We start from the raw sequence: 23560 nt of genomic DNA, 5'->3' as shown, positions 1-23560 counted from the left end.
AAGAAATATTTTTTTTTTCTCTTCATTAATTTTTCCTCATTTCCCTTATTCAAGTAAAGATAAGGGCAAGGGAAGTCACCATTTCCCTTGCGGAAGGAAATTAAACTTTGTTTCATTTCTTTTCACTTCTCAATTCCATCAAAACAAACAGACTTCTAGTATGCGTAGATAAATTTTTGGAGTGAATGAGAAATTCTGCCATTGTACTATTTGTTCCATGATAAATTTAATAATAATTTATATAAATAAAACTCCCTTAAACCATGATTGGGTATAGTCTCAGCCAGAGATCCATAAATAGGATAAGGAGATAAGCCTATACGTGGCACAAGCCCCACCTCCCCACTCCAGAGCTCCTCTGTAGAAGCTACTCTCCCCTTCCCTCTGCCAACAAAGTCCATGGCGTCACCGACACTCCTAATCCCAACCTCCAAACCTACACCCCTCTCCACCACCAGATCCAAAGCCGTCGTTGTAGCTAGCATCAGCCCTCCACGGCCATCACAACAGCAGCACCAGAAACAACCTCTTCGCCGCCACTTCTTGGCCTTAGCCACTACTATTCTCACTCCAGCAATGTTATCCCCAGTGGCTCCAGCTCATGCTGCATCTGATGAAGAGTACGTGAAGGAGACCGAAGTAGTTATCAACAAGGTCAGAACCGCCATCAAGATGGACAAAAACGATCCTAACGTAGCAGAGGTAGCCGCTGACCTAAGAGAGACATCCAATTCTTGGGTGGCAAAGTATAGAAGAGAGAAGGCTTTACTTGGCCGTGCTTCTTTTCGTGATATATATTCGGCACTGAATGCTGTGTCTGGGCATTATATTAGCTTTGGACCTACAGCTCCCATTCCAGCAAAGCGGAAGGCGAGGATTCTTGAAGAGATGGAAACAGCTGAGAAAGCTTTGTCGAGGGGCAGATGATTTTTCTGTGCATATTGTTAATTTTATCCATTCGAATTTTGCTTTGTTTCGAGTCTGAGTTTACATAATTAGGTTCATTTTGAATCAAATTAACCGCATGTGTAAATTATCACTCTTTCTGTTTCAGTAATAATTAATTCCCTTAATTTTTTTTTATTATTTTTTTTACAGTAATTCCCTTAATGTTTCATTCCATCAATTACTCTTAGGATGAAATAATTGATTCATTTAATCCATATGAATTGAAAATTTACTTTTACAAATCTCCATATGACATTGTTTATACTCCATTATATATGAGTCCACTATGTCCAATGTCACTGGACAGGCCTAAAGTTACTCTTCTGTATCCAGCATGAGATATACTGAATATGCTGAAATGTATTGAATTCAGTAATAGATGTGTTGAATGACAATAATAATGTACTGAGCATATTGATTGGTAATAACATTTGCAAAGAGGAAAAACAGTAAAAAGTTTAATTCTTAAGTTATGTAATAAAAAAGGACTTTCACTAAATGTGCGTTCATCACGTATGGATGTTAATATTTTTACTATAAAAGTAATTATTAGTGATTTAAATGGATCGACTAAATTGATAAGAATTTATTTAACTCTAGTAGTAATTATCAGAGCTTAAAATGAATATTTAACTCTAAGGGTATACTTGGTCGAAGGTTAAAAAATTGAGGGTTAAATATTGCCCTTATAAGTTTTAACCTTCAAAGAGGTTAAGGGGGTGTTTGGTTTACCTGTTGGGTGCAGCTGATAGCTGATAGACACCCAAATAGGTAAATTATAGTGTTTGGCAAGCTCAAAAAAATAGAGCTGATAGCTGATGGGCAACTCATATGATACCCATCAGCTACAGTTTGTATCAGCTCTATTTTTAGAGCTGTTTCTCATCAGCTGATAGCTGATTTGGTTTTATTTTTTATTTTGACCATATTATCCTTTTTTATTTAACTTGAAAACTAATATTATTAATATTTTTATTTTTTCATTTTAAATTTTAACATTTTAATTAACGTATTTCAATTTTGATAAAATATTTTTTATTAATAACATAAAATATAAAATATTTATTTATATCTAAAAACTTAAAATTAATTATAAATTTTTCTATTAACAATAATAATTATTTTATTATTTTATTTATATTTTTAAAATTATTTAATTATCTTAAAAAATAATTATTTTCTTATTTCAATAATAAAATAAATGATATAATATAAAAAATTAATAATTATATATTTATTTAAATAATATAATATATTAATTTAATAATTATATATTTAATTTAATAATAAAATAAATAATATAATGTAATAAATTTATAATTTTATATTCATTTAAATAATAAAATAAATTATATGATATATACCCTTATTAGTCATTTCACATTTCAACAGCAACAGCTAAATATAATTTTACCAAACACTTAACATAAAACAGTTATTATCAGCTATCGCTATCACTATCACCTAACAAGAATACCATAATAACAATGTACTATCGATTGTATTCAACAGTTAAACCAAACAGGCCCTAATTATTAATCTAGGCCTCCTCAAGATTAGCATTTAACCTCACAAGAAGGTATAAATATTAATGAGCTGAAAAGTTAGCCTATTCTCTTTTGAGCATCCAAACAACATTAATAAAGATTAAAAGTTATAAGAGTAATAATTATCCTTTATTAATTTTATACTAGACAATAATTTCTGTAATTGCCCAAATTTTACACATTCTCTTAAGAAAATATATAGAAGGGTAATAATATAAAAGTATAAAAATTTTAGTGTGAAATTACAGAAATCTCCCATTGATCAACATTGAATATGGACCAACGTGATTCATATAGCAATACCCTTTTTAATTTTCCATCAAACAGTAAAAAAAATGACGTAAAATAAAATAAAAGAAAAAATATTATTTTAAAATGATATGAAAAAAGAGATTTTATTAGGTGTTTTTGGCTTACATGCTTCTCTTACAATAAGATAGAACTAGTATCCTATAGTTCATGGGATAACTGAACTATTGTAGGTATATATTGCATTAAAAAAACTAGTGCATTGGGAGTATTTTATAATTTTTTGTATAAAAATAGTTTGAAAAAATATATTTTAATATTATTTTAAAGTTTTTATAATTAAATTATGTTAAATTTAATTTCTAAAATAAATTTTAATACTTTTAATTAATATATATTAAAAATTATTTTTCTTTGTAACACCCCCATTTGCATAGCCTAGTATATTTCACTATTCCGGTGACCGGTGTCGGTCCGGACAATTAAGGGGATTAGAACCATACTTAAGACAACTAAATAAGCCATAAACACAAATAATTAGTAATTGCCAATTAGTTAGGTATAAATAAGAAAAACAGAACATAAGAAGTTAAACGAGCCGAGAGTCACAACGATGGGTGACCATCTCGGGAACGACTGCGAAGTCGTTTTAAACTCAAATTTCGAACCGTAAAAAGTGACGCTGCTGTCCTTAGGACCCTCATGAACACAGTGGAAAAGAGAAAATCACGAAAAAAAACTGTTAAGCCAGTTAAATAATTAGGTCAGGGAGCCGGAAGAAATATTGGATTATTTGCAAATCGGGATGAACCGGTGAGGGGCAATTTGGTCAATTGACACCGAGAGCTGACTCCTGACCTAACTGTCAAATAAAATCGGGGAAAAGAAAATTTTAGAATCGAGAATTTAATTGAAGAACTAATAGAAAAGTATGAAAAAAAAAGAAGAGAAAAATGAGAAAAGTAAATGGGTGATAACATCATGCATGACCTCATGCATGATGTTATAAAAGAATTAATTAAATTATTTATTAAATTTCATTTTGTGGTCTTCCATAAGCCAAGTTTATAAAATAAAAGAAAAGAAAAAAATAATTAAAAGTCATCTTTTTCATAAAAAAAAAAAAAACGTGACTCTCTCTTTCCCTCTCCCAAAGCTCACTCTCAAACCTCCATTAGAGCTCTTAGCTCAAGCTTTATACACCCTAAATTAACCATAAGTTCCCCTAAAATTCTCCACTAAACCTCATCCTTGCATCTTGAAGAGTATAGAGGAGCAAGAAAAAGAAAGAAAATTGGTGAAAAGGGAAGTTAGAAATTGCTACACAAAGGTTGGTATTCTAACTCTTAATTTTCTGTTTTAAGTGCATGTTTAGTGACTTAAATGAACTTAGGAACTAAGGAAATGAAGAGAAATCAATTGTTGAAGGACTAAACTGAATTTCGGCCTGTGAAGGAGAGTATGATTTTGTATGGTTTGATGGAGTTAAATGAGTTTAGAAGCTTTATTTAGTTGATTGATTAGGATTAAAACCATTAAATGTAGTTAAATACAATAATTTAGTAAGTTAGGGTTTTGGGACTTAGGGTTTGTGAATAAAAAATGTAAGAAATGAGTAAATGGCATGTTTGACCTATTGTGAAGTGAAAAATGGTCAATTGTGACCAAATGAGTTGTGTTTGAATTATTAGAAGTGAAGTCAAATTTGTAGGGTAAATGCAGCATGACCAAGCCAACTTTGAAGGACCAAAACGGAAATTTTACAAGTCCAATTGATATGCCACCAATTGGGGATGAAAATAGACATAAAATGACACAATTTTCATTGAGAAACCATGCCCAAAAACTGACCAAAACCTAGTGAACAAATTGACCAAAGTTGAGTAAGAGCAGTCTGCCACTGCACAAACTGACCAAATGAACAGTAACTGTTCATTTGGTCATAACTAGAGCTAGGCAGGTCAAAATGACCTGAAATTTTACCAGTAATTAGATAAGATATAGATCTAAAACTTTCATGAAGAACACCAACCCAAATTATGCCATTAATGTAATCAAATTATTGAGCAAAGTTGAGTTACTGAACCTGCAAAACTGCAGATTTTCATTTGAACAGTAAAGTTCCAATGGCTATAACTCTCTCTAGAAAACTCCGATTTAGGCGATTCTTGAACCGATGGAAACCTAAGACATAGTAGAACATTTCGTATGAAGGAAATTAGATCAAATTATGGAATTAACTTGATCAAATTACTGAACGAAGTTGGATAAAAAATCTGCCAGAACCAAAATAGCAGTATGAACAGTGCACGTGAACAGTAACTGTATTTTGGCCATAACTTGAGCTACAAAACTCCAATTGGGGTGATCCAAAAATGAGAATACACTTAAGACAATAAGGAACATTTTCTATGAATGAAGGTTTGCCAAATTCTAACAGTAAAAGGACTAATGAAACAGTGCAACTTAGGACTCCAAAATCGAAAATTGGCAATTTTGCCTAAAAGACCTAAGCTTTGAGAAAATGACCAAAACCAACAAAGTTAATGACCAAAATATGGTATGTGGGTGAAGTTGGAGTTCCCATACCTATTAAGCCTTAAAAAGTCAACAATTTGACTTGAATAGTGTAGTGAATAGTAACTCGAAACACAAAATTTCAAGAACATCGAATTTAGCACGTTAGAGCTAGGTAAAAGTGAAGCTAAATTTATTTTGGATTTATTTTAAGTTCTAGTACTGAAACACTATAAAATTGTGTATTTCAGTTGGAAAGAATACCGGGAAAGAACCCGAGGAACCGAGTCAAGGCCAAGAGGCGACTCGCTTGAGGTTTGTGCACAACTAACACTTTTGTTACTTTTCAATTCCAAATTGATTTGAAATAAATTTATTGTATGATTTATGATTTTGTTGTGTTGAGAATTTTAACTTATTGAATGAAATTGTATATTTTGAATATAAATTTTTTTATGCATTTAAAGAATTATTGCATTGTTTTGAGGATTGTAAATTTTAAGTTTGATGTGTTGCCAACCTTGAGCATGAATTTATGATGATTAAATATGTTGATTTGTAAATACTTTGCAAATAGAAATTATTTTGAATATGATTTGAAACCACAGTTGACATGACAAAATATGTTGTGAATTCTCATTAGCTTGTCTAGTGAGATAACTCCTCCACTTGATGGAGCGAGTTTCTTCCTCTCTGGCTTGCCAGTTGGGGAATGATGTGAATGAGTACTCATATATACTAGCTAGTCTTTGTTTCTCCCTTTTAGCCTCGGTTATTGGGAGAATGTGAAATGTCGTGGTGTACAACACGGCATCTATTCGAATTTTGGGTCATGGGTTCGACTGTGTGTATTGTTAGCAACGCCCTTTAAATTATGCATAATTTGATAAATTGTGATTGAAATAAATAATTTGTTAATGATTCAAAAATTTTTGCATTGTTTCGGAATTTAAAAGAAATGTAAATAAATAGTTACTATTTGATCAAAATGTTATTCGAATGAATAATTTGCATAAATGAAAATGTTGATTTCTGAAGGTCATGGACTTTGAAGAATTTAGAAATTTTTAAATTCTATTTGTTATAAATTGTCAAGCATAAATTGTATTAAGTTTTAAATTATTAGTTTGTGCACCACTGAGTTCACCACTCAGTGATAGCTTGTTATGCTGTCGCAGATATAGAGACTAGAGGAACAGCAGATTGAGCTGCTGAGGACAGGGGAGCTACCTGCTAGAAGTTATCAGGTATAATTTATACCCTGACTGTAAGTATTCATTTTGATGTATGTATTGCACGTAATTGTATGGACATGTAAAATCGGTCTTGAGCAGCTTGTACAAAGTTTGTATAAAGTTGTAATATTTATTGTAGTTTGAAATTCTCTTAATGTAAATTTTGTAATGATGTATCTAAATTGTTTTGTTTCTAATGAAATATGAATGATATTGATTGATAGTATTTTGAGAATTATTGAACTTGTGAATTTGAGAAATTGATTGAGATTGAGTATGAAATTGAAGCAGTTGTTGAGAAAAATTTTTAGAAGTGCTTTTTACAGGTATTTGAAGAACTGTTTTCTCAAAACACAGAGGGAACTCTGTCAAAATTTTTATAAAATTTGCGGAAAAAGAAAATGGGCTAAAATTTCCAACTAGATTTAATTTAACTAAATGTTTTAAGTACTTATTAGAAAATGCTCACCACTTGTCAAAAATAAAAAAATTGTTTTAAAATCCCTTATAGGGTACTTAATGAGTTATCGGTAGGTGAAGTTCGGTAGTTCATTAGGTATTCTACGGAACCATGTTATACCTTACAGAGGGGTAAGGTGTGACATGTTTTAGTAAAGGTCCCTTAGGCAAATCCCAGATCGGCAAAGCACGGAGATGGTCTTGGGTTCAAAAAGTAATGATATATAAAATGGTGGAACTAATCACTAGAGGCGCCTTTTGGTGGAATGGCCTGGAGAGTTGGAAGAACTCCAGGGTTAAGCGTGCTCGCTTGAGAGAAATCCTAGGATGGGTGACCTCCTGGGAAGTTCTCCACTCCACCTATGGGACAAAACCGTGAGGCTTATGGCCAAAGCGGATAATTCCTCTAGTGGTTGTAGCCTGATCGTTACAATTGGTATCAGAGCCGCTCGCGTGTCCTCTTGGGCGATGGTGGGGCAATCCTCAGCGAGGACGCTGAGTCCCGAAAGGGGGGGAGAAAGGTCCCTTAGGCAAATCCCACATCGGCAAAGCACGAGATGGTCTTGGGTTCAAAAAGTAATGATATATAAAATGGTGGAACTAATCACTAGAGGCGCCTTTTGGTGGAATGGCCTGGAGAGTTGGAAGAACTCGAGGGTTAAGCGTGCTCGCTTGAGAGAAATCCTAGGATGGGTGACCTCCTGAGAAGTTCTCCACTCCACCTATGGGACAAAACCGTGAGGCTTATGGCCAAAGCGACAATTCCTCTAGTGGTTGTAGCCCGATCGTTACAATTGGTATCAGAGCCGCTCGCGTGTCCTCTTGGGCAATGGTGGGGCAATCCTCAGCGAGGACGCTGAGTCTCGAAAGGGGGGGGAGAAAGGTCCCTTAGGCAAATCCCACATCGGCAAAGCACAGAGATGGTCTTGGGTTCAAAAAGTAATGATATATAAAATGGTGGAACTAATCACTAGAGACGCCTTTTGGTGGAATGGCCTGGAGAGTTGGAAGAACTCCAGGGTTAAGCGTGCTCGCTTGAGAGAAATCCTAAGATGGGTGACCTCCTGGGAAGTTCTCCACTCCACCTATGGGACAAAACCGTGAGGCTTATGGCCAAAGCGGACAATTTCTCTAGTGGTTGTAGCCCGATCGTTACATTCTTAACAACAACAATGATGTTAATTGGATCCATAAAAAGCCATTTGTATATGTTAAGGGAAAAATGTATCCTTTGGAATCATTTTTAAGGCTGTTTTGAGCAAGGAAAAAGATAAGAGAAAAAGAAAAATCAATTTTCTTATTTTGTTAGAAAGTAAAAAAAGTAAAAACTACAAATCTAATTCTCTTTTTTTATAAAAAAGGAAAAGAGTAAATAAAAAAAAATTATAATGATATAAGTCATTTTATTTTTCACCCAACTTAAGCGGAAAAGAGCGAAAAATAGCATTAATTTTTTTTTTTTGCCTTTATATGCACTTTCACAAATTAATTTTTATTTTATTTTATTTTTTAATTTTATAATTTTTTTAATTAAAATTTTAATTTCAAATTAAAAATATATTTAATTAAGATATTTATTTAAATATATATAACAAAAATAGATTAAATGCGAGAATAAAATATTGTTCAACTAGTATAATTAATTATATTGAATAAAAATATTCAATTATTATATTATAAATAATTTATCATATTATTTAACTATAAAATTATATAAACTATTATTTTATTTTATAATTTAAAAATATTATAAAATATAAATTTTTGATAGTTTATGAAAAAATTAAGGAAATATACACTTTAAATTACAATGAAACAAATTAAAAAAAATACACTTAATTATAAAAAAAAAATTCATTTAAGCATTCAACTATAAAAATTATAAAATAATTTAAGCCGAAAAAGAAGAGAAGAACCTAGGCAGCTAAAAAAATGAGATGAATAATATTTCAACATTCTTTTTCTCTCTTAAAATTTTTATTCGACTCTTTTATATGTAGAAAATATTTCTTCAATTTCCAATGATAAAAATGCATTACTTTTTTAGTTTAAAAGTATACTTTCATTATATACACAACGCATTTAAAAAATAACACTTAAAAATGTCATTTAAAATAATATATCTAAAAGAAAACTTAGACTCTTTAATTTTAATTTTTAATTAATATTTTTATAAGCAATCATTAGTTTGATGAATTATTTTCAATTTACGTTATTTTTGTAAATAAATTTTTATTTTATATTTTTTAAATAATTAATCCCAAAAGATGGGTTTTATTGGTTTTTTCATTTTATTATTATTATTATTATTATCATTATAATCAGTGTTGCCCGTAGTTTAATGTTGGGGCTTGAAGGATCCTGGTTTAGGCACTGGATAGATCTAAACTTTATGTGCGATGAACTAGCTAGGAAGTGAGCCGCCGCCGCCTGGTAGAACAGAGAAGGATGTCGGGCATGGCGAGGGAAAATCTAGTGCGGATTGAAGAGATACAAGGGAGAGGACGAGCTATAGTGTCCTCTCAGCCGCTGAGGGGCGGTGAAATTGTGCTTAGGGATTCTCCAATCCTCCTCTACTCTGCTTTTCCTCTCAATGGACAACAACTGCAATTCTCAACCTCAATTTATTGCGATAACTGCTTCAGAAAGTTACAATCAGCATCGGCACCCTTATCTTGCCCATCTTGCTCTCAACATCGTTTCTGTAGCCCAAATTGCCTTTCGGTTTCAATTGCCTCGTCCCACAATACCTGGGTTTGCCAAGCTCTAAGTCGCATGCGGGATTGCCCATCCCTTGTTCTGCATCAGCCTATGGAGCGCCAAATCCAAGCCCGTTTCCTCATCGCCGCCTACAACCTTGCACTTGTCTCGCCTTCCAACTTCCAAATTTTATCATCTCTTCAAGGCCATGGAGAGGATAAAGATGCCGTAGCCGCTCAATTTTTACATTCCGTCATCTCGTCTCTCTGTCCTCCTCCTTCGATTGAGGGATTCCTCTTCTCCTTGGAACTTACCTCGGCACTACTTGCCAAGGACAAGCTCAATGCTTTCGGCATAATGGAACCTGTGGATTTCAATAAAGAAAACTGTGGGCAGAGATCAGTCCGAGCCTATGGCATATACCCGAAGGCCTCCCTCTTCAACCATGACTGCCTTCCAAATGCTTGCAGATTTGATTACGTCGACAATGCTCCCGATCGCAATACTGACGTGATTATCCGGATGATTCATGATGTCCCTCAAGGAAGAGAGATCTGCTTGAGCTATTTCCCTATTAATGAGAATTATTCCAGCCGGCAGAAAAGATTGCTCGAGGACTATGGATTCACCTGCGAGTGTGACCGGTGTAAAGTCGAAGCTAATTGGTCGGATCAGGAGGACAATGAGGGCGATGATGATGATGAAGAGAATGAGGCAATGGAGGAGGACCATGATGAACCAATGGTGGAGGAGGCAGCCTCAGAATATGAAACCGACTTTCCCCACGCTTATTTCTTCGTGAGATACATGTGTAATCGAGAAAATTGCTGGGGAACTCTAGCTCCTTTGCCTTCGTCAAATGTTAACCAGTCGTCTAATCTCTTGGAGTGTAATGTGTGTGGCAACATAAAAAATGAAGCAGATGACATTGATGCTGATGGAGGACAAGGCGCGTATTCCATACCTCATTAGTTTATCCTAATCCTATGCGATTTTGCAGTTCCTGTTCCTTTAATTTCAGTGCTATGATTGCAGTTATGATATATATTTTCTGAACGAGTAATTACTCAATTCAAAATGCATTTGTTTTTCTCAATGCACATACTTGCAATTTTCTCTCCTCACATAGTTGCAGATTTGTGGAGATATCAGTTTACATGGTATCAAAATGGGGATAGTTTCTATTATCTCAGGATTCTATTTCATTGTTCTTTCTTTTCTCTGTGATGCTTCCTGTTACATTCTTTCTAAAGGAACCACATGGGTTTGGTTTTGCAAGATCAAATGATAGGAAGGAAAAGAAATGAATAGTTTGGATGTCCCAATACGATTATACACGTTATATTAGAAAATAAAAATTTCCATTTATCTTCTCCCAATTCACATTTTTTTTTTCGAAGATATTATGTATTACTAAGCCGAAATTAGCATGAGAGACGTTTATCTTCTCCCATTTCTCTTGATTTTTTCTTTTGTCCATTTATCTTCTCCCATTTCTCTTAATTTGCTTACAAAATGGAAGGAAATAAAAGCTATGCTTAACTTTAACCCTTTGTTAAAGAAATGTGATTTCTCACATCTCTTTATTTGATAATAAATAGAGAATAAAAAATAAAAGGAAATTATGTTTCTCAATTTTTTTTCATGAACCTAGAATATTTCTTTTTAAATTGGAGTAAAATGGAGAATTTAATACCATTTATGTTAAAATTACTTATATACTCTTAATATCATGTAATAACAAAATTATAAATTTATGATAATTAAGTAATTTTATTAAAAAAAAAATTTTCTCTTCAATTTTAACAGAAGTATTCAAACAATAAAAAAGAAATATTTTTTTTTTCTCTTCATTAATTTTTCCTCATTTCCCTTATTCAAGTAAAGATAAGGGCAAGGGAAGTCACCATTTCCCTTGCGGAAGGAAATTAAACTTTGTTTCATTTCTTTTCACTTCTCAATTCCATCAAAACATACAGACTTCTAGTATGCGTAGATAAATTTTTGGAGTGAATGAGAAATTCTGCCATTGTACTATTTGTTCCATGATAAATTTAATAATAATTTATATAAATAAAACTCCCTTAAACCATGATTGGGTATAGTCTCAGCCAGAGATCCATAAATAGGATAAGGAGATAAGCCTATACGTGGCACAAGCCCACCTCCCCACTCCAGAGCTCCTCTGTAGAAGCTACTCTCCCCTTCCCTCTGCCAACAAAGTCCATGGCGTCACCGACACTCCTAATCCCAACCTCCAAACCAACACCCCTCTCCACCACCAGATCCAAAGCCGTCGTTGTCGCTACCATCAGCCCTCCACGGCCATCACAACAGCAGCACCAGAAACAACCTCTTCGCCGCCACTTCTTGGCCTTAGCCACTACTATTCTCACTCCAGCAATGTTATCCCCAGTGGCTCCAGCTCATGCTGCATCTGATGAAGAGTACGTGAAGGAGACCGAAGTAGTTATCAACAAGGTCAGAACCGCCATCAAGATGGACAAAAACGATCCTAACGTAGCAGAGGTAGCCGCTGACCTAAGAGAGACATCCAATTCTTGGGTGGCAAAGTATAGAAGAGAGAAGGCTTTACTTGGCCGTGCTTCTTTTCGTGATATATATTCGGCACTGAATGCTGTGTCTGGGCATTATATTAGCTTTGGACTTACAGCTCCCATTCCAGCAAAGCGGAAGGCGAGGATTCTTGAAGAGATGGACACAGCTGAGAAAGCTTTATCGAGGGGCAGATGATTTTTCTTCGCATATTGTTAATTTTATCCATTCGAATTTTGCTTTGTTTTGAGTCTGAGTTTACGTAATTAGGTTCATTTTGAATCAAATTAACCGCATGTGTAAATTATCACTCATTATGTTTCGGTAATAATTAATTCCCTTAATGTTTTTTTTTTTTTAATTTTTTTTACAGTAATTCCCTTAATGTTTCATTCCATCAATTACTCTTAGGATGAAATAATTGATTCATTTTAATCCATATGAATTGAAAATTTACTTTTACAAATCTTCATATGACATTGTTTATACTCCATTAAATATGAGTCCAGTATGTCCAATGTCACTGGACAGGCCTAATGTTACTCTTCTATATCCAGCATGAGATATACTGAATATGCTGAAATGTATTGAATTCAGTATTAGATATGTTGAATGGCAATAATAATGCACCGAGTGTATTGATTGGTAATAACATTTGTGTATTGATTGGTAATAACATTTGCAAAGAGAAAAAACAGTAAAAAGTTTAATTCTTAAGTTATGTAATAAAAAAGAACGTCTACTAAATGTGCATTCATCACATATGGAGGTTAATATTTTTACTTTAAAAGTAATTGTTAGTGATTTAAATGGATCGATTAAATTGATAAGAATTTATTTAACCCTAATAGTAATTGTTAGAGCTTAAAATGGATATTTAACTCTAATGGTATACTTGGTGGAAGGTTAAAAAATTGAGGGTTAAATGTTGCCCTTATAGGTTTTAACCTTCAAAGAGGTTAATTATTAACCTAGACCTCCTCAAGATTAGCATTTAACTTCCTAAAAAGCTATAAATATTAATGAGCTATAAAGTTAGCCTAATCTCTTTTGAGCATCCAAATAATATTAATAAAGGTTAAAAGTTATAAAGGTAACAATTATCCCTTATTAATTTTGTACTTAGACACCCCCTTAAGAGTAATTGTTAAGGCTTAAATGGATCAACTAAATTGAAAATGACTTATTTGATTTAAGAGTAATTATAAGGGGTTTAAAAAGTCTTTTTATCAATTTTTTTTTATTGGGAAATAGAGTGAGACAGGTTTAGTGTAAATTTTTTTTTCTATTTTTTATTTTAATAAATCATTATAAAATATAAATTTATTTATTGAAAATATTATAAATTAAAAATATAAATTTTAAATATAATCTTAATAATATATTAAAATTATAATATTTAAATATTTAAAAATAAATTAATTTTAATGTAAAATAATGATATATTATTAGGGCAGATTATGGTGATTTGGAATATGAAAAAGATCTTCCTATCTCCTATGTTGCGTGATATAAGAGTCGAAAAAATTAATGAAAACAGATGGAAAAAGTTTTATCAAAAAAAAAAGGAAAAAGTTCAAGAACCTATCCATCCATAACACGGAAATGAGATTTTAGAAACGGTTATTAAGCCCTCGGACGTCACACTCCGTAACTTCTCTTTCTAATTACGAGAATTTCCTAAAGAATTAGGAGGAAAATACGAGTATAGTCACTTGTCTCTCTTGGCTAATGCTGGTTACAACACCAAGTGTTAAGTAATACAACTCCAAGTGTTTCTTTTTTGTAAGGAATACAACAACAAGGTTAAGTAATTGAAAATATTCGGCGTAAATTGTAATCTTATTGTGGCATTATTGCTATAAATAGACACTAAAAAATGCCGATTATATCTCCTATGTTTGAAACATAAATTAATTAAACAAAATTAAAATATATGTCATACCATGTTTTTTTTTTTTCCTTTTATCTCTCAACAAACAATCATTGAATTGTAAAAGTTGTATGACGATCATAACAAATGCTTCCTTTCTTTTTCACCCAGAGAATAGCAATAGTATATTTAGTAGGAGCATTGTGTGAGACTTGGCTCAAAGGTGATCATCAAGCAAGCTCGGATTTAAATGTTTTAAGGAAATATCGATTTTAATGGTAAGTTTCTTTTACGGCATGTCAGGACACTATCACTTGCTTTCCCTGGCAATTTAAACGGCAAGTCAGCAACTTGTGAAACCATACAACCCTTCCTATGTTTTAAAACAAACATATTAATGTCACCCAAAAGTCCATTTTGATTGTTTTCATTCATAAAACAAACATATCAACGTCTCCCACTGCTAGATTTCTGGTGTTTCTGATTATCAGATGCAGTGGAAGTCTTATGAGATCACTCATGTAGCCCTCTTGTTCAGAAGAGCAGCGTTATGATCTCTTTTAATAATAATAATAAAAATAATAATAGTAAAAAAGGTTTGATATCCTAAATCTGTCATAAGGTGATAGTTAATTTCATTTTTCATAAGGTGATTGTGCATCCTTGAGCAATGTTCAGTTGGTTCATTCTGTTTGTGCACATACTTAAAAACTTTTGTGCTTTCATTAAATATTCTCAGTTAAAATTTTGCTTGTCAACTGTGATCAAATATGAAAGAAAAAAACTAAATCTTTAAAAGTAGGTGTTGAGAATGAAAATATTTATTTCTCATTGCTGTGAATACAGTACAAATTGTTCTTATATACAAAAAAAAATTTCTGGAATCTACTAAAACTAACTTTATATAACTAAGCACTAAACAAGCCCGCCAAAGAATAACAGACTAACAATTTCTTACTGTACACATTTTTTGCATGAGTTGAGATCCTTCGAGAGTCTTGTTTATATTGATACTACGCCCCGTTTCATTTAACCTCCTTCTTGCACACACCGTTTTGCTAAGACTCTTATAATAAGCATACTCTTATTAGCTTCGGGTTACTCTCTGTTCTTTGTACCTGTAAATTTGCAACTACATGAATTAAATATTTTTTTTGCTGACCTATATCTTTATCATCCCCTCCTCAAGCTGGAGATTGGTGAATGAGTGAAATCAACCAAGCCTAGCTTGGATACAAACATTAAAAAAAGTGGGTAGCCTAGGCATTTTGTAAAAAGATCTGCCAGCTGAAATTTTGATGTAACACGTTGAGGCTTAATGAATCCTTTTACCATTTGATCCCTGACAACATAAGAATCAATGTCTATATGCTTCATGCGTTCATGGAAAACTGTTAAGGCCATGCTTCTATATTCAACTTCTGCAGATGATCTACTAACAGTGGATTGTTTCTTGGACTTCCAAGAAATCAAGTCATGCCCAAGAAATACACAAAATCTAGTTACTGATTTCCTAGTATCAACACATGATGCCCAATCTGCATCACAATAGGCAGTGAGATGAAAAGAATTTTCAGAAGGGAAAAATAATCCTTTTCCAAGACAACTCTTAAGGTACTTAAGGACATGTATAGCAATATCCCAGTGTAACTGGAGTGGGTTCTGCATATGCTGAGTTAATTATTGCACAGAGAATGAAATGTCAAGCCTAGTGAGATTCAAATATAGTAGCTTGCCCACTAACCTTTGGTACTTCTCTGGTTCAGTGAGAAGTGGACTAGTATCAGAAGAAAGTTTCATGCCTCTAGGAAGAGAAGTCTAAGCTATCTTGGCATTTTGCAAACCATGGTTAGACAAAATGTCTAAAATATACTTCTTTTGATCAATGTACATTCCTGAGGGAGACCAAGCAATCTCCAAACCAAGGAAGAATTTGGCATGTCCCAAGTCTTTGATGGTGAATGTTCTGTCCAGAAAGTTTTTAGTAGCAACAATATTTATCTCACATGGACCAGAAATGAGAACATCATCAACATAGACAATTAAGGCCAAAAAGTGAGTACTTGATCCTTTAATAAAAAAGCAGTGATCGTAGGGACATTGTGTGAATCCAAATTCAATAAGTTTAGAGGTAAACTCTTTATTCCACTGTCACCCAGCTTGTTTGAGACCATAAAAGGATTTTTTAAGCTTACACATTTGACCACTATGAGCTTTTGTGTATCCCAAAGGTGGAAGCATGTATAGTTCTTCATCAATGAATCCATGTAGGTATGCATTATTAATATCCAATTGATGGATAGCCCAATTAGAAGCAGTAGATATGGCCAGAAAGAGCCTCACTGTGACTAGCTTGGCAACTAGACTAAAGCTGTCAATGTAGGAAATTCCCTCCAATTGATTAAAGCCCTTCGCTATAAGCCTGGCTTTATACCTATCAATGCTGCCATCTGATTTATGTTTAATTCTGAAAAACCATTTAGATGTGATAGGCTTCTTATGAGAGGGATAAGCGACCAATTCCCAAGTTTGATTTGCTTCAAGTGCTTCTAATTCAAGCTGCATAGCTTTTATCCAATTTGGATCTGATTTGGCTTGCTCATATGAAACAGGTTCATGAATTGAGGATATTGAAGCAACAAATTACATGTGATCTTGATCAAATGAAATATTAGAAAAAGTAAAAGGTGGGTTATGGACATTACCTGTAGTGACCTCTGAATCATGAAGATTACTGCTGTGATAGATATTAGCATACATTTATTTAATTTTTCCTTCTTACACTTAGTTTAATTTTTGAAATTTATTTGTTTTGTAGGTTGAATTTGGAGAATTTTGGTGTATTTTAATCAGAGCAGCCATTTGAAAGAAATTAGAGTTGAATTGCAAAATTTTGAAGTTGAGTTAAAGAAATAGAAAGTTGCACAACTTATGACATAGCTTGTGTCACGGGTTGTATCATTTTCAGATATGAAGTTTTTCAAGGGCAAAAAGTTACACAGCTTGCAACACAAGGTACAATACAACCGATTCAGCTTGTGTCGTTTTAATGAAAATGGCTGACGTGGCACTTTCGTCCCTCTAATTTAATACATCACTTTCTGCAGAATCTTCTGTCTTTTTACCCATTCTAGGGCAGACCTCTGAATCATATAAAAATTTCTTTTTCTCTTTCTTTCCACAAGGAGAAAGAGAAGGAGATTTTGCAAGAAAGAGAGAGAGGAGGAGGAGCACGTAAGATCGTTTTGCAGCAGCAGTAGAGGAAATTTTCTACAACATTCCAGCAACAGATTCTTTATCATTTTACTGGGTTTTTCTTTCCCTTAGCTTAGATTTTCATTATTTCTTCATTTTTATACTTGGGTTTATCTTGAAACTATGCTTTGTGAGTAGATATTTGAGATTCTAGAGATGGGCTTATAAATATTGCTTTGTATTGTGGTCTTTAAACTGATTTAGTCATTTAAATGAGATTTGCTACATTTTGATTTATTGCTTGTGAGCTTGTTGGCCCTCATTAAGTTAAGTTTTAATCCTTGACAGATGGACTGAAAAGTGAATGTTTAGGATAGATAATCTTGCAATAAACTTAGTTTTCTTGATGTTAGAGATAAGCTAAGAGGATTAAGGGGACTTTCAAAACCAATTAGAGCTTTAATTGGGTTTTTGTCAGGTTTGAAGTACCGTGAAAACAGGGTTTGATTTGATAAATACCAACTTTGAAATGCTTGAAAAAGGTTTCAAAGAACTAAGAATTGATTTCCCTCAAAATTGTAATTTTCATGTGTTTGGCTAAATTGGGGATAAACCACATGCAAACAATATTGAAAACTCTATCTCTAGAATCACTTTAATTTTTATTGAATTTAGATTTAAATTCCTCTCAATTTCATAATTAGCAATTTCAATTTAAATTTTGGTAATATAGTCTAATTAATTTAATTAATTGTTTGATTTAGCTTAAATTCCTCAAATACCAATTTTAATTTTAAATTTCATTTTTAATATCTTTAAATTTTATCATTCTAATTAGCTTATTCCTTTAATTCTAATTTAAGCACAATTCCTTGTGGAAATGATATATTTTTTTTAAAACTATACTACTGTGACCCGTGCACTTGCGGAAGCTATTTCACAGCTAACACCAAGTTTTTAACGCCGTTGCCGAAGAATTGTTTGTTTTTAAGTTGGATTTTAATTGTTTTAAGCTGATTAGAATTTTTATTTTCTTTTATTTTCACTGCTGTTCCTTGTGTTTTTCAAGTACTTTTCATGTTTATGAGACGATAAAAAAGGACAAGTGATACTGAATTGTTGTTCAACCCTGAAATTGAAAAATTTTGTCGAGCAAACAAAAAGGAATCTAAGAGGGGAAAGGAAGCAGAAAAAGAAGAACAACAAGGGTTTGAGCAAGAGGAGAAAATTGAAAATATGGAGAATCAAAATAAAGCTATTGATGGAAACAATGGAGGAAATGAGGAAAACAAGCAGAATGAAGTTGTTAACCAAAATGATCCTCAGAGAAGATCCATGTTAGATTATGCTTTTCCTAGATGTGCAGATGTGAGAGATAATAGACCTATCATTGGAGCTAATCAATTTGAGTTAAAGACTAGTCTCATTCAAATGGTTCAGACTTCACAATTTGGAGGTAGCTCATTTGAAAATCCCCATTCTCATTTGAAGAAATTTTTGATGATATGTGGTACACAAAGGCAGCCTGGAGTTTTAGATGAAGTGATTCGGCTCACTTTATTTCCATTCTCTCTTCTGGATTCAGCATTTGAGTGGTATGACTCACTTCCAGAAGCTACTATAGCTAATTAGGAGCAGCTATCTCAAGCTTTTCTATCTCAGTTTTTCTCACCTGGGAAGACCACTCATTTGAGGAATTTGATGGTAGCTTTTAAAGCAAGGGATGATGAAACTTTGTATGAATCTTGGATGAGATTTAAGGAGCTTGAAAGGCAGTGTCCTCATCATGAAATACCCAAATGGATGATTGTTCAGAATTTCTACACCAGAGTTACTCTAGCCATAAGAAACACAATTGATTCACAAGCAGGAGGAGATTTCATGAGAATGAAAAGTGAAGAATGCTATGATCTATTAGAGAAAATTGCTCATAATACCCATTTATGGGGAAATCTTATAGCACTTGAGCTAAAGAAGGCTGGGATTTATGAACTTGATTCAGTTAGCTACATGAATGCAAGATTTGATCAGTTGACTCAGCTTCTTAGTGATTTTTGCACAAAGGCAACAACCTCAACTCCTACAACTATGCAACAAGTTGCCTACATAGATAGAACCCAAAGTTGTGGAGTTGATTACTCTTCTTATGGTGATGATTATCTACAAGAAAAAGCTGCTTATGCAGGAGGTTATCAACAAACACCTATGGGAAATTCTTACTCTAATTGTAGACACCATATTTTGGCCGACCTTCAAACACTAGGACCCTTTTAAATTGAAACTTTATCCGTTCTCGACCGATGCCCCAGTCACAAGTAGCTTTTCTGAATTTACCGATCACTCGTCCCAGGAACAAACCGATCTCACACTCAAGTTAATTGTTTTCCGATCTCTTGGTCTTTATTAGAAGGGTCCGAATTAATATTGGGTCTCCGTGCCACCCAATCTTGCCTACTGATATTCTTCAATCTCTCTGTACAAATATTGCAGAACTTCATTAGGCTAATGATGTGATTGGGCTTTCTCGCTTGAATGCCCTAGATATTCCTTAAAATAAAGTTAAGGTTTCTATCCGGTCTAATGATGGTTTTGATCTTAAAAGTTCAAAATCAATGTCAAAACTCTGCAATTCTAATATTTTAAAGTTTCATCCGGTATTTGGTCATGACTTAGTCTGATCTTATATTCACGTATAATATTTTTCTGATCTCTTATCTTCTGATTAATAGTCACTTTCAAGTTTAATGATCAACTACATACTCAAACAATTTGGACGTTTTCCGATCTCATCAAGAAATTAAACAAAAAAAGAGCTTCAATTTATTTCAAAGTAAAAATTTACAAGTCATTCAGTAGGAGGATCTCCCTCAGCCTGCTCCCCAGATACATTATCAGTTCTCTCATCCCTTCCCTCTCTCTCAGGCTCCTTATTGCTCTCCTTTTCGGCCTCTAGGATGAGCTGATTCATCCAGGAGAAGTCCTCCTCAGGATAATGCTTTTTTAGCTCGGCCAGGAGGTCATTATGGGCATTCACATATGCCCCAGCCTCTTTTGTAGTACTCTCCTCCTCCTTGGCCTGGAGCTCCTCCTCCTTCGCCCGAAGTTCTTCAGCAAAACGAGTGAGATCGGCAGATCGACTAGCTTGGGAGACTTCAAGTTCCCGCTCCACCTCCGCTATCCTCTCTTCGCAATGTCTCACCTGCTCCTCCAGCTGGACGATGTAATCATTGGCAGTGGAGAGCTGAGCCTTTGCAGCTGAGGCATCGTGGACCACTTTAAGAATATCCCTCCTTAAGGCGTGGGCTTTTTCTCTAATCACATGTTGATTTGTAATAGCCTCCAAGCCCAAACTCATTGTTTGAGTTAAGATGTCGTCGATACTCTCTTCTACCAATCTGTTCTGATCTTCTTAGAAGTAGATGGAAGCTCCCATGACTTTGGCCAGACCATGATTCCCTCAGGTGGAACAGTTCCTTTCTAGTGATTGAATGAGGAGTTGAGCTCCCTGAGAAAGCGTCCTAACAGTAGGTTCGGAAGACTCCCCTTCCACATTGGAAGAGATCGGAGGTGGCGGAGGAGGTAGGCATTCAATCTACTGAGGTGGAAAAACGGCGACCTCTACTTCACGGACCGACTGCTCTTGAGGTCGAGGAGGGGAGCTCAATATTTCTACCAAATCTCCCTGAGGTGTCTGAGTAGTAGCAGCGGTAGCCTCCTTCATCACCTGTACCTTTCAGGAGACCTCCCTCTTTCGCTTGCAGCTCTCTTTAGAAGCGTCACCACCCGCTATACCTACACAAAGAAGAAGTTAGTGAGTACGCTAAGATTTAGAGGCTAGAGATATGGATTGTACCAGGATCAAGGTCAGAGAACTGAAGCTCGTAGTCTTCGTCGGTGATCAGCCGCATCATCCACCACTTTAGTTTGGCCATAACCGCATCTAAGCATGAGAATTTGTGGGTGGACGCCTGAGTCTTTAACTCATTCACCATGGCATCTTCGTCCTTATTTAAAGTGATCTTCTTTGGAATTGAAGCGACCAGGTATTGCCAACTCCGTGGGATACCCTCGAAGCTATTCGGAATCTTGCTCCTCAATATAAATAATTGGTTCTTCCAATTCTTCAACGAAGAAGGGAGATCGATAAAAAGCGTGCAGTTTGGCTTTTCCTAAAAGAACCAGAATTTGTCATCCTTCCTTCGGGCAAGCCCATGCAGCTCATCAAAGACTTTAGCCGTGGGCTCCAATCTCTTGGCTCGGCAGAGGCCCCTAAAGGCTACTAAAGTCCGCCAGGAGTTCGGATGCATTTGAGCTACCGAGACATGGTGGAACTTTAGGATGGCCTTGTAAAATTCATCTAAGGGGAAACGAAGCCTGGCCTTCAGTTGCTCTTCGTATACTATGATGAGGTCACTTTCATCAAAGAAGTGATCAGCTCGAAAGTTGCTATGGCATTTGATCAGTTCAAAGGAGTCGATCCACAGATTGTACTCCTGACTTATGGATTGGAGATCAGCTTCTCTCAGGATGGACGAAAACTCATCAACTGGCAGGTTTTCCCTTCTCTAAGAGGTTCCTCATTTCGGTCTGGTAGCTAGACCAGTAACCGGAACGATGGCTGTGCTGGATCACCCGCCTGATCTGATCACATCGCCTTCTTTTGAGGTCCACGAAAAATGGATAAAAGGAGGGCTTGCAGCTCTCTGACCATTGGTGCTGCTCACTTTCAAAAACAGGAAAGAAAATAACTGAGAAAAGATTGAAACCCTTACCGGAGTATAAATCGGTGCTTGGAAACGTTAGAAAATGAGAAGAAATACTGAGATTGTTGGGGTAGGTCTGAAAATGACATAAGGAAAAAATGACTCACCTTTCCCCCTATTTATACCCATCTGAGCATTAAATGCTCACAAAGTCCTAAGTGACGCATCGGTTAGCGTAGCTGGGCTGCTTCCTTGACACATCGCGGGAAGGTTCCAGAAACATAATAAAAAATTGGATAAATGAGATCGGTTAACCAAGGTCATCAAATTGAATAAATTTCCAAAGCCATGGGTCGCCGAATGGCGATTCGTCTAGGGATCAGATCGGTTACACTAATCAGAGATCAAAAAAATAACTAATGCAATAACAAAACAAAAACATTTAAATAAAAATTTCATTTCATTTCCAAAAGATCGGATTACATCATTTGGGCGATCTCAAAAGATCAGATTATATCATTTGGGTGATCTCAAAAGATCGGATTATATTATTTAGGCCAATCTACCTAGCTTAAGACTACTCCGAGGCCCAGAATGCTGGCCTATGTCAAAGCCTAGTCTTGTGGCTGAATCAAAAGATGTGTTTGATCAGAAAGCTAGCCACAAATATTGGATAGATGTGCTACTCAGATAGGGCGACTATGACTCTCATGATATTGAGCAGAGTCATCGCCGATGTCATCGACCAGAACCGAGCTGTAGTCGGGACGCCCGATATGGTTAGGAGCCAAATGGACTTCAAGATGTGGTCACTAACATTAAGATTGAAATTAGAAGTCCTCTTGTCCGAGATCGGTCTATCGATTGTACCGATAGACAGATTCGAGATCGGCACGACCGTCACTTTTGATCTTGATCGGCAAATTAGTCCGATTCCCTCACTATCATTAGATGACACTTTCCTAGTTCACCGATCTTCAGGGTCATAAATTTTCAGACGAGGGGTGAAAGAAATAGTCTAAAAAAGATAAAATGGCCATCATAATTAGAACCATCACCGAAAAAGCTAGAATTAGGGAGGTGGCGCATTGAAAATGAACTGAAAAAGGAAAAGTGAGGTGTGAGAATGATTTCCCATTTGCTACATATATATAGGGCCTTGGCATTTATTGCATACAGAACCCGAAGTGGATGCATCGGTAACTGAAAAATTTATTACTTTGACCAATGTAAGTTAGATAGAGAGGAAAGATCTAGAATGAGAGAGATCAGGAAATAAGCGGGGATCCGATGCAAGAGATAGAGATCGGAAAAGGGAATGGTCATAATGGGGAGATCGGAAGAAACAGGAGACGACCTATAGTGATCGGAAAACATAGAGGGATTAAATAACTTTCAATTAACTCTCTTCATCGTCAGATTCAAGTTAGTTAAAGCATTTACAGGCGTGATCAGATCCTCGCCGCACATCTCGTCTGCAGAAATGCCCACCTAGCTGCCAAACGCCAAAACAGTTAAAGCAGTCCTGTACATCTCGATCTCCACCGTTGATCACAATCATAAGAATGGATCCGGAGC

The 23560-nt window shown here is 34.8% G+C and overlaps 3 protein-coding genes and 1 non-coding gene across 4 annotated transcripts; 3 read left to right on the top strand and 1 right to left on the bottom strand.

Moving 5' to 3' along the window:
- The first annotated feature begins 313 nt into the window (after window positions 1–313).
- On the top strand, window positions 314–1073 carry LOC110638792 (photosystem II repair protein PSB27-H1, chloroplastic). The gene has a single exon (XM_021789475.2). The coding sequence runs from the start codon at window positions 400–402 to the stop codon at window positions 925–927; it is 528 nt and encodes a 175-aa protein (XP_021645167.2). The 5' UTR covers window positions 314–399; the 3' UTR covers window positions 928–1073.
- An 8212-nt stretch (window positions 1074–9285) lies between these two features.
- On the top strand, window positions 9286–10751 carry LOC131178773 (histone-lysine N-methyltransferase ASHR2-like). The gene has a single exon (XM_058144661.1). It carries the CDS (start codon window positions 9404–9406, stop codon window positions 10625–10627), a length of 1224 nt encoding a protein of 407 aa, XP_058000644.1. The 5' UTR covers window positions 9286–9403; the 3' UTR covers window positions 10628–10751.
- Window positions 10752–11702: 951 nt separating this feature from the next.
- LOC131178772 (photosystem II repair protein PSB27-H1, chloroplastic-like) lies at window positions 11703–12567 on the top strand. The gene has a single exon (XM_058144660.1). The coding sequence runs from the start codon at window positions 11882–11884 to the stop codon at window positions 12407–12409; it is 528 nt and encodes a 175-aa protein (XP_058000643.1). The 5' UTR covers window positions 11703–11881; the 3' UTR covers window positions 12410–12567.
- Window positions 12568–18965: 6398 nt separating this feature from the next.
- Window positions 18966–19072, bottom strand: LOC131178999 (small nucleolar RNA R71). Its single transcript, XR_009148006.1, has one exon. It is a non-coding gene; the product is annotated as a small nucleolar RNA R71 (small nucleolar RNA).
- Window positions 19073–23560: the final 4488 nt, after the last annotated feature.

This window comes from Hevea brasiliensis, chromosome 3, assembly GCF_030052815.1.
Source record: "Hevea brasiliensis isolate MT/VB/25A 57/8 chromosome 3, ASM3005281v1, whole genome shotgun sequence".
NCBI lineage: Eukaryota > Viridiplantae > Streptophyta > Magnoliopsida > Malpighiales > Euphorbiaceae > Hevea > Hevea brasiliensis.
Note: the sequence above shows the minus strand (reverse complement) of the source record. Positions and strands in the feature narration are given on the sequence as shown.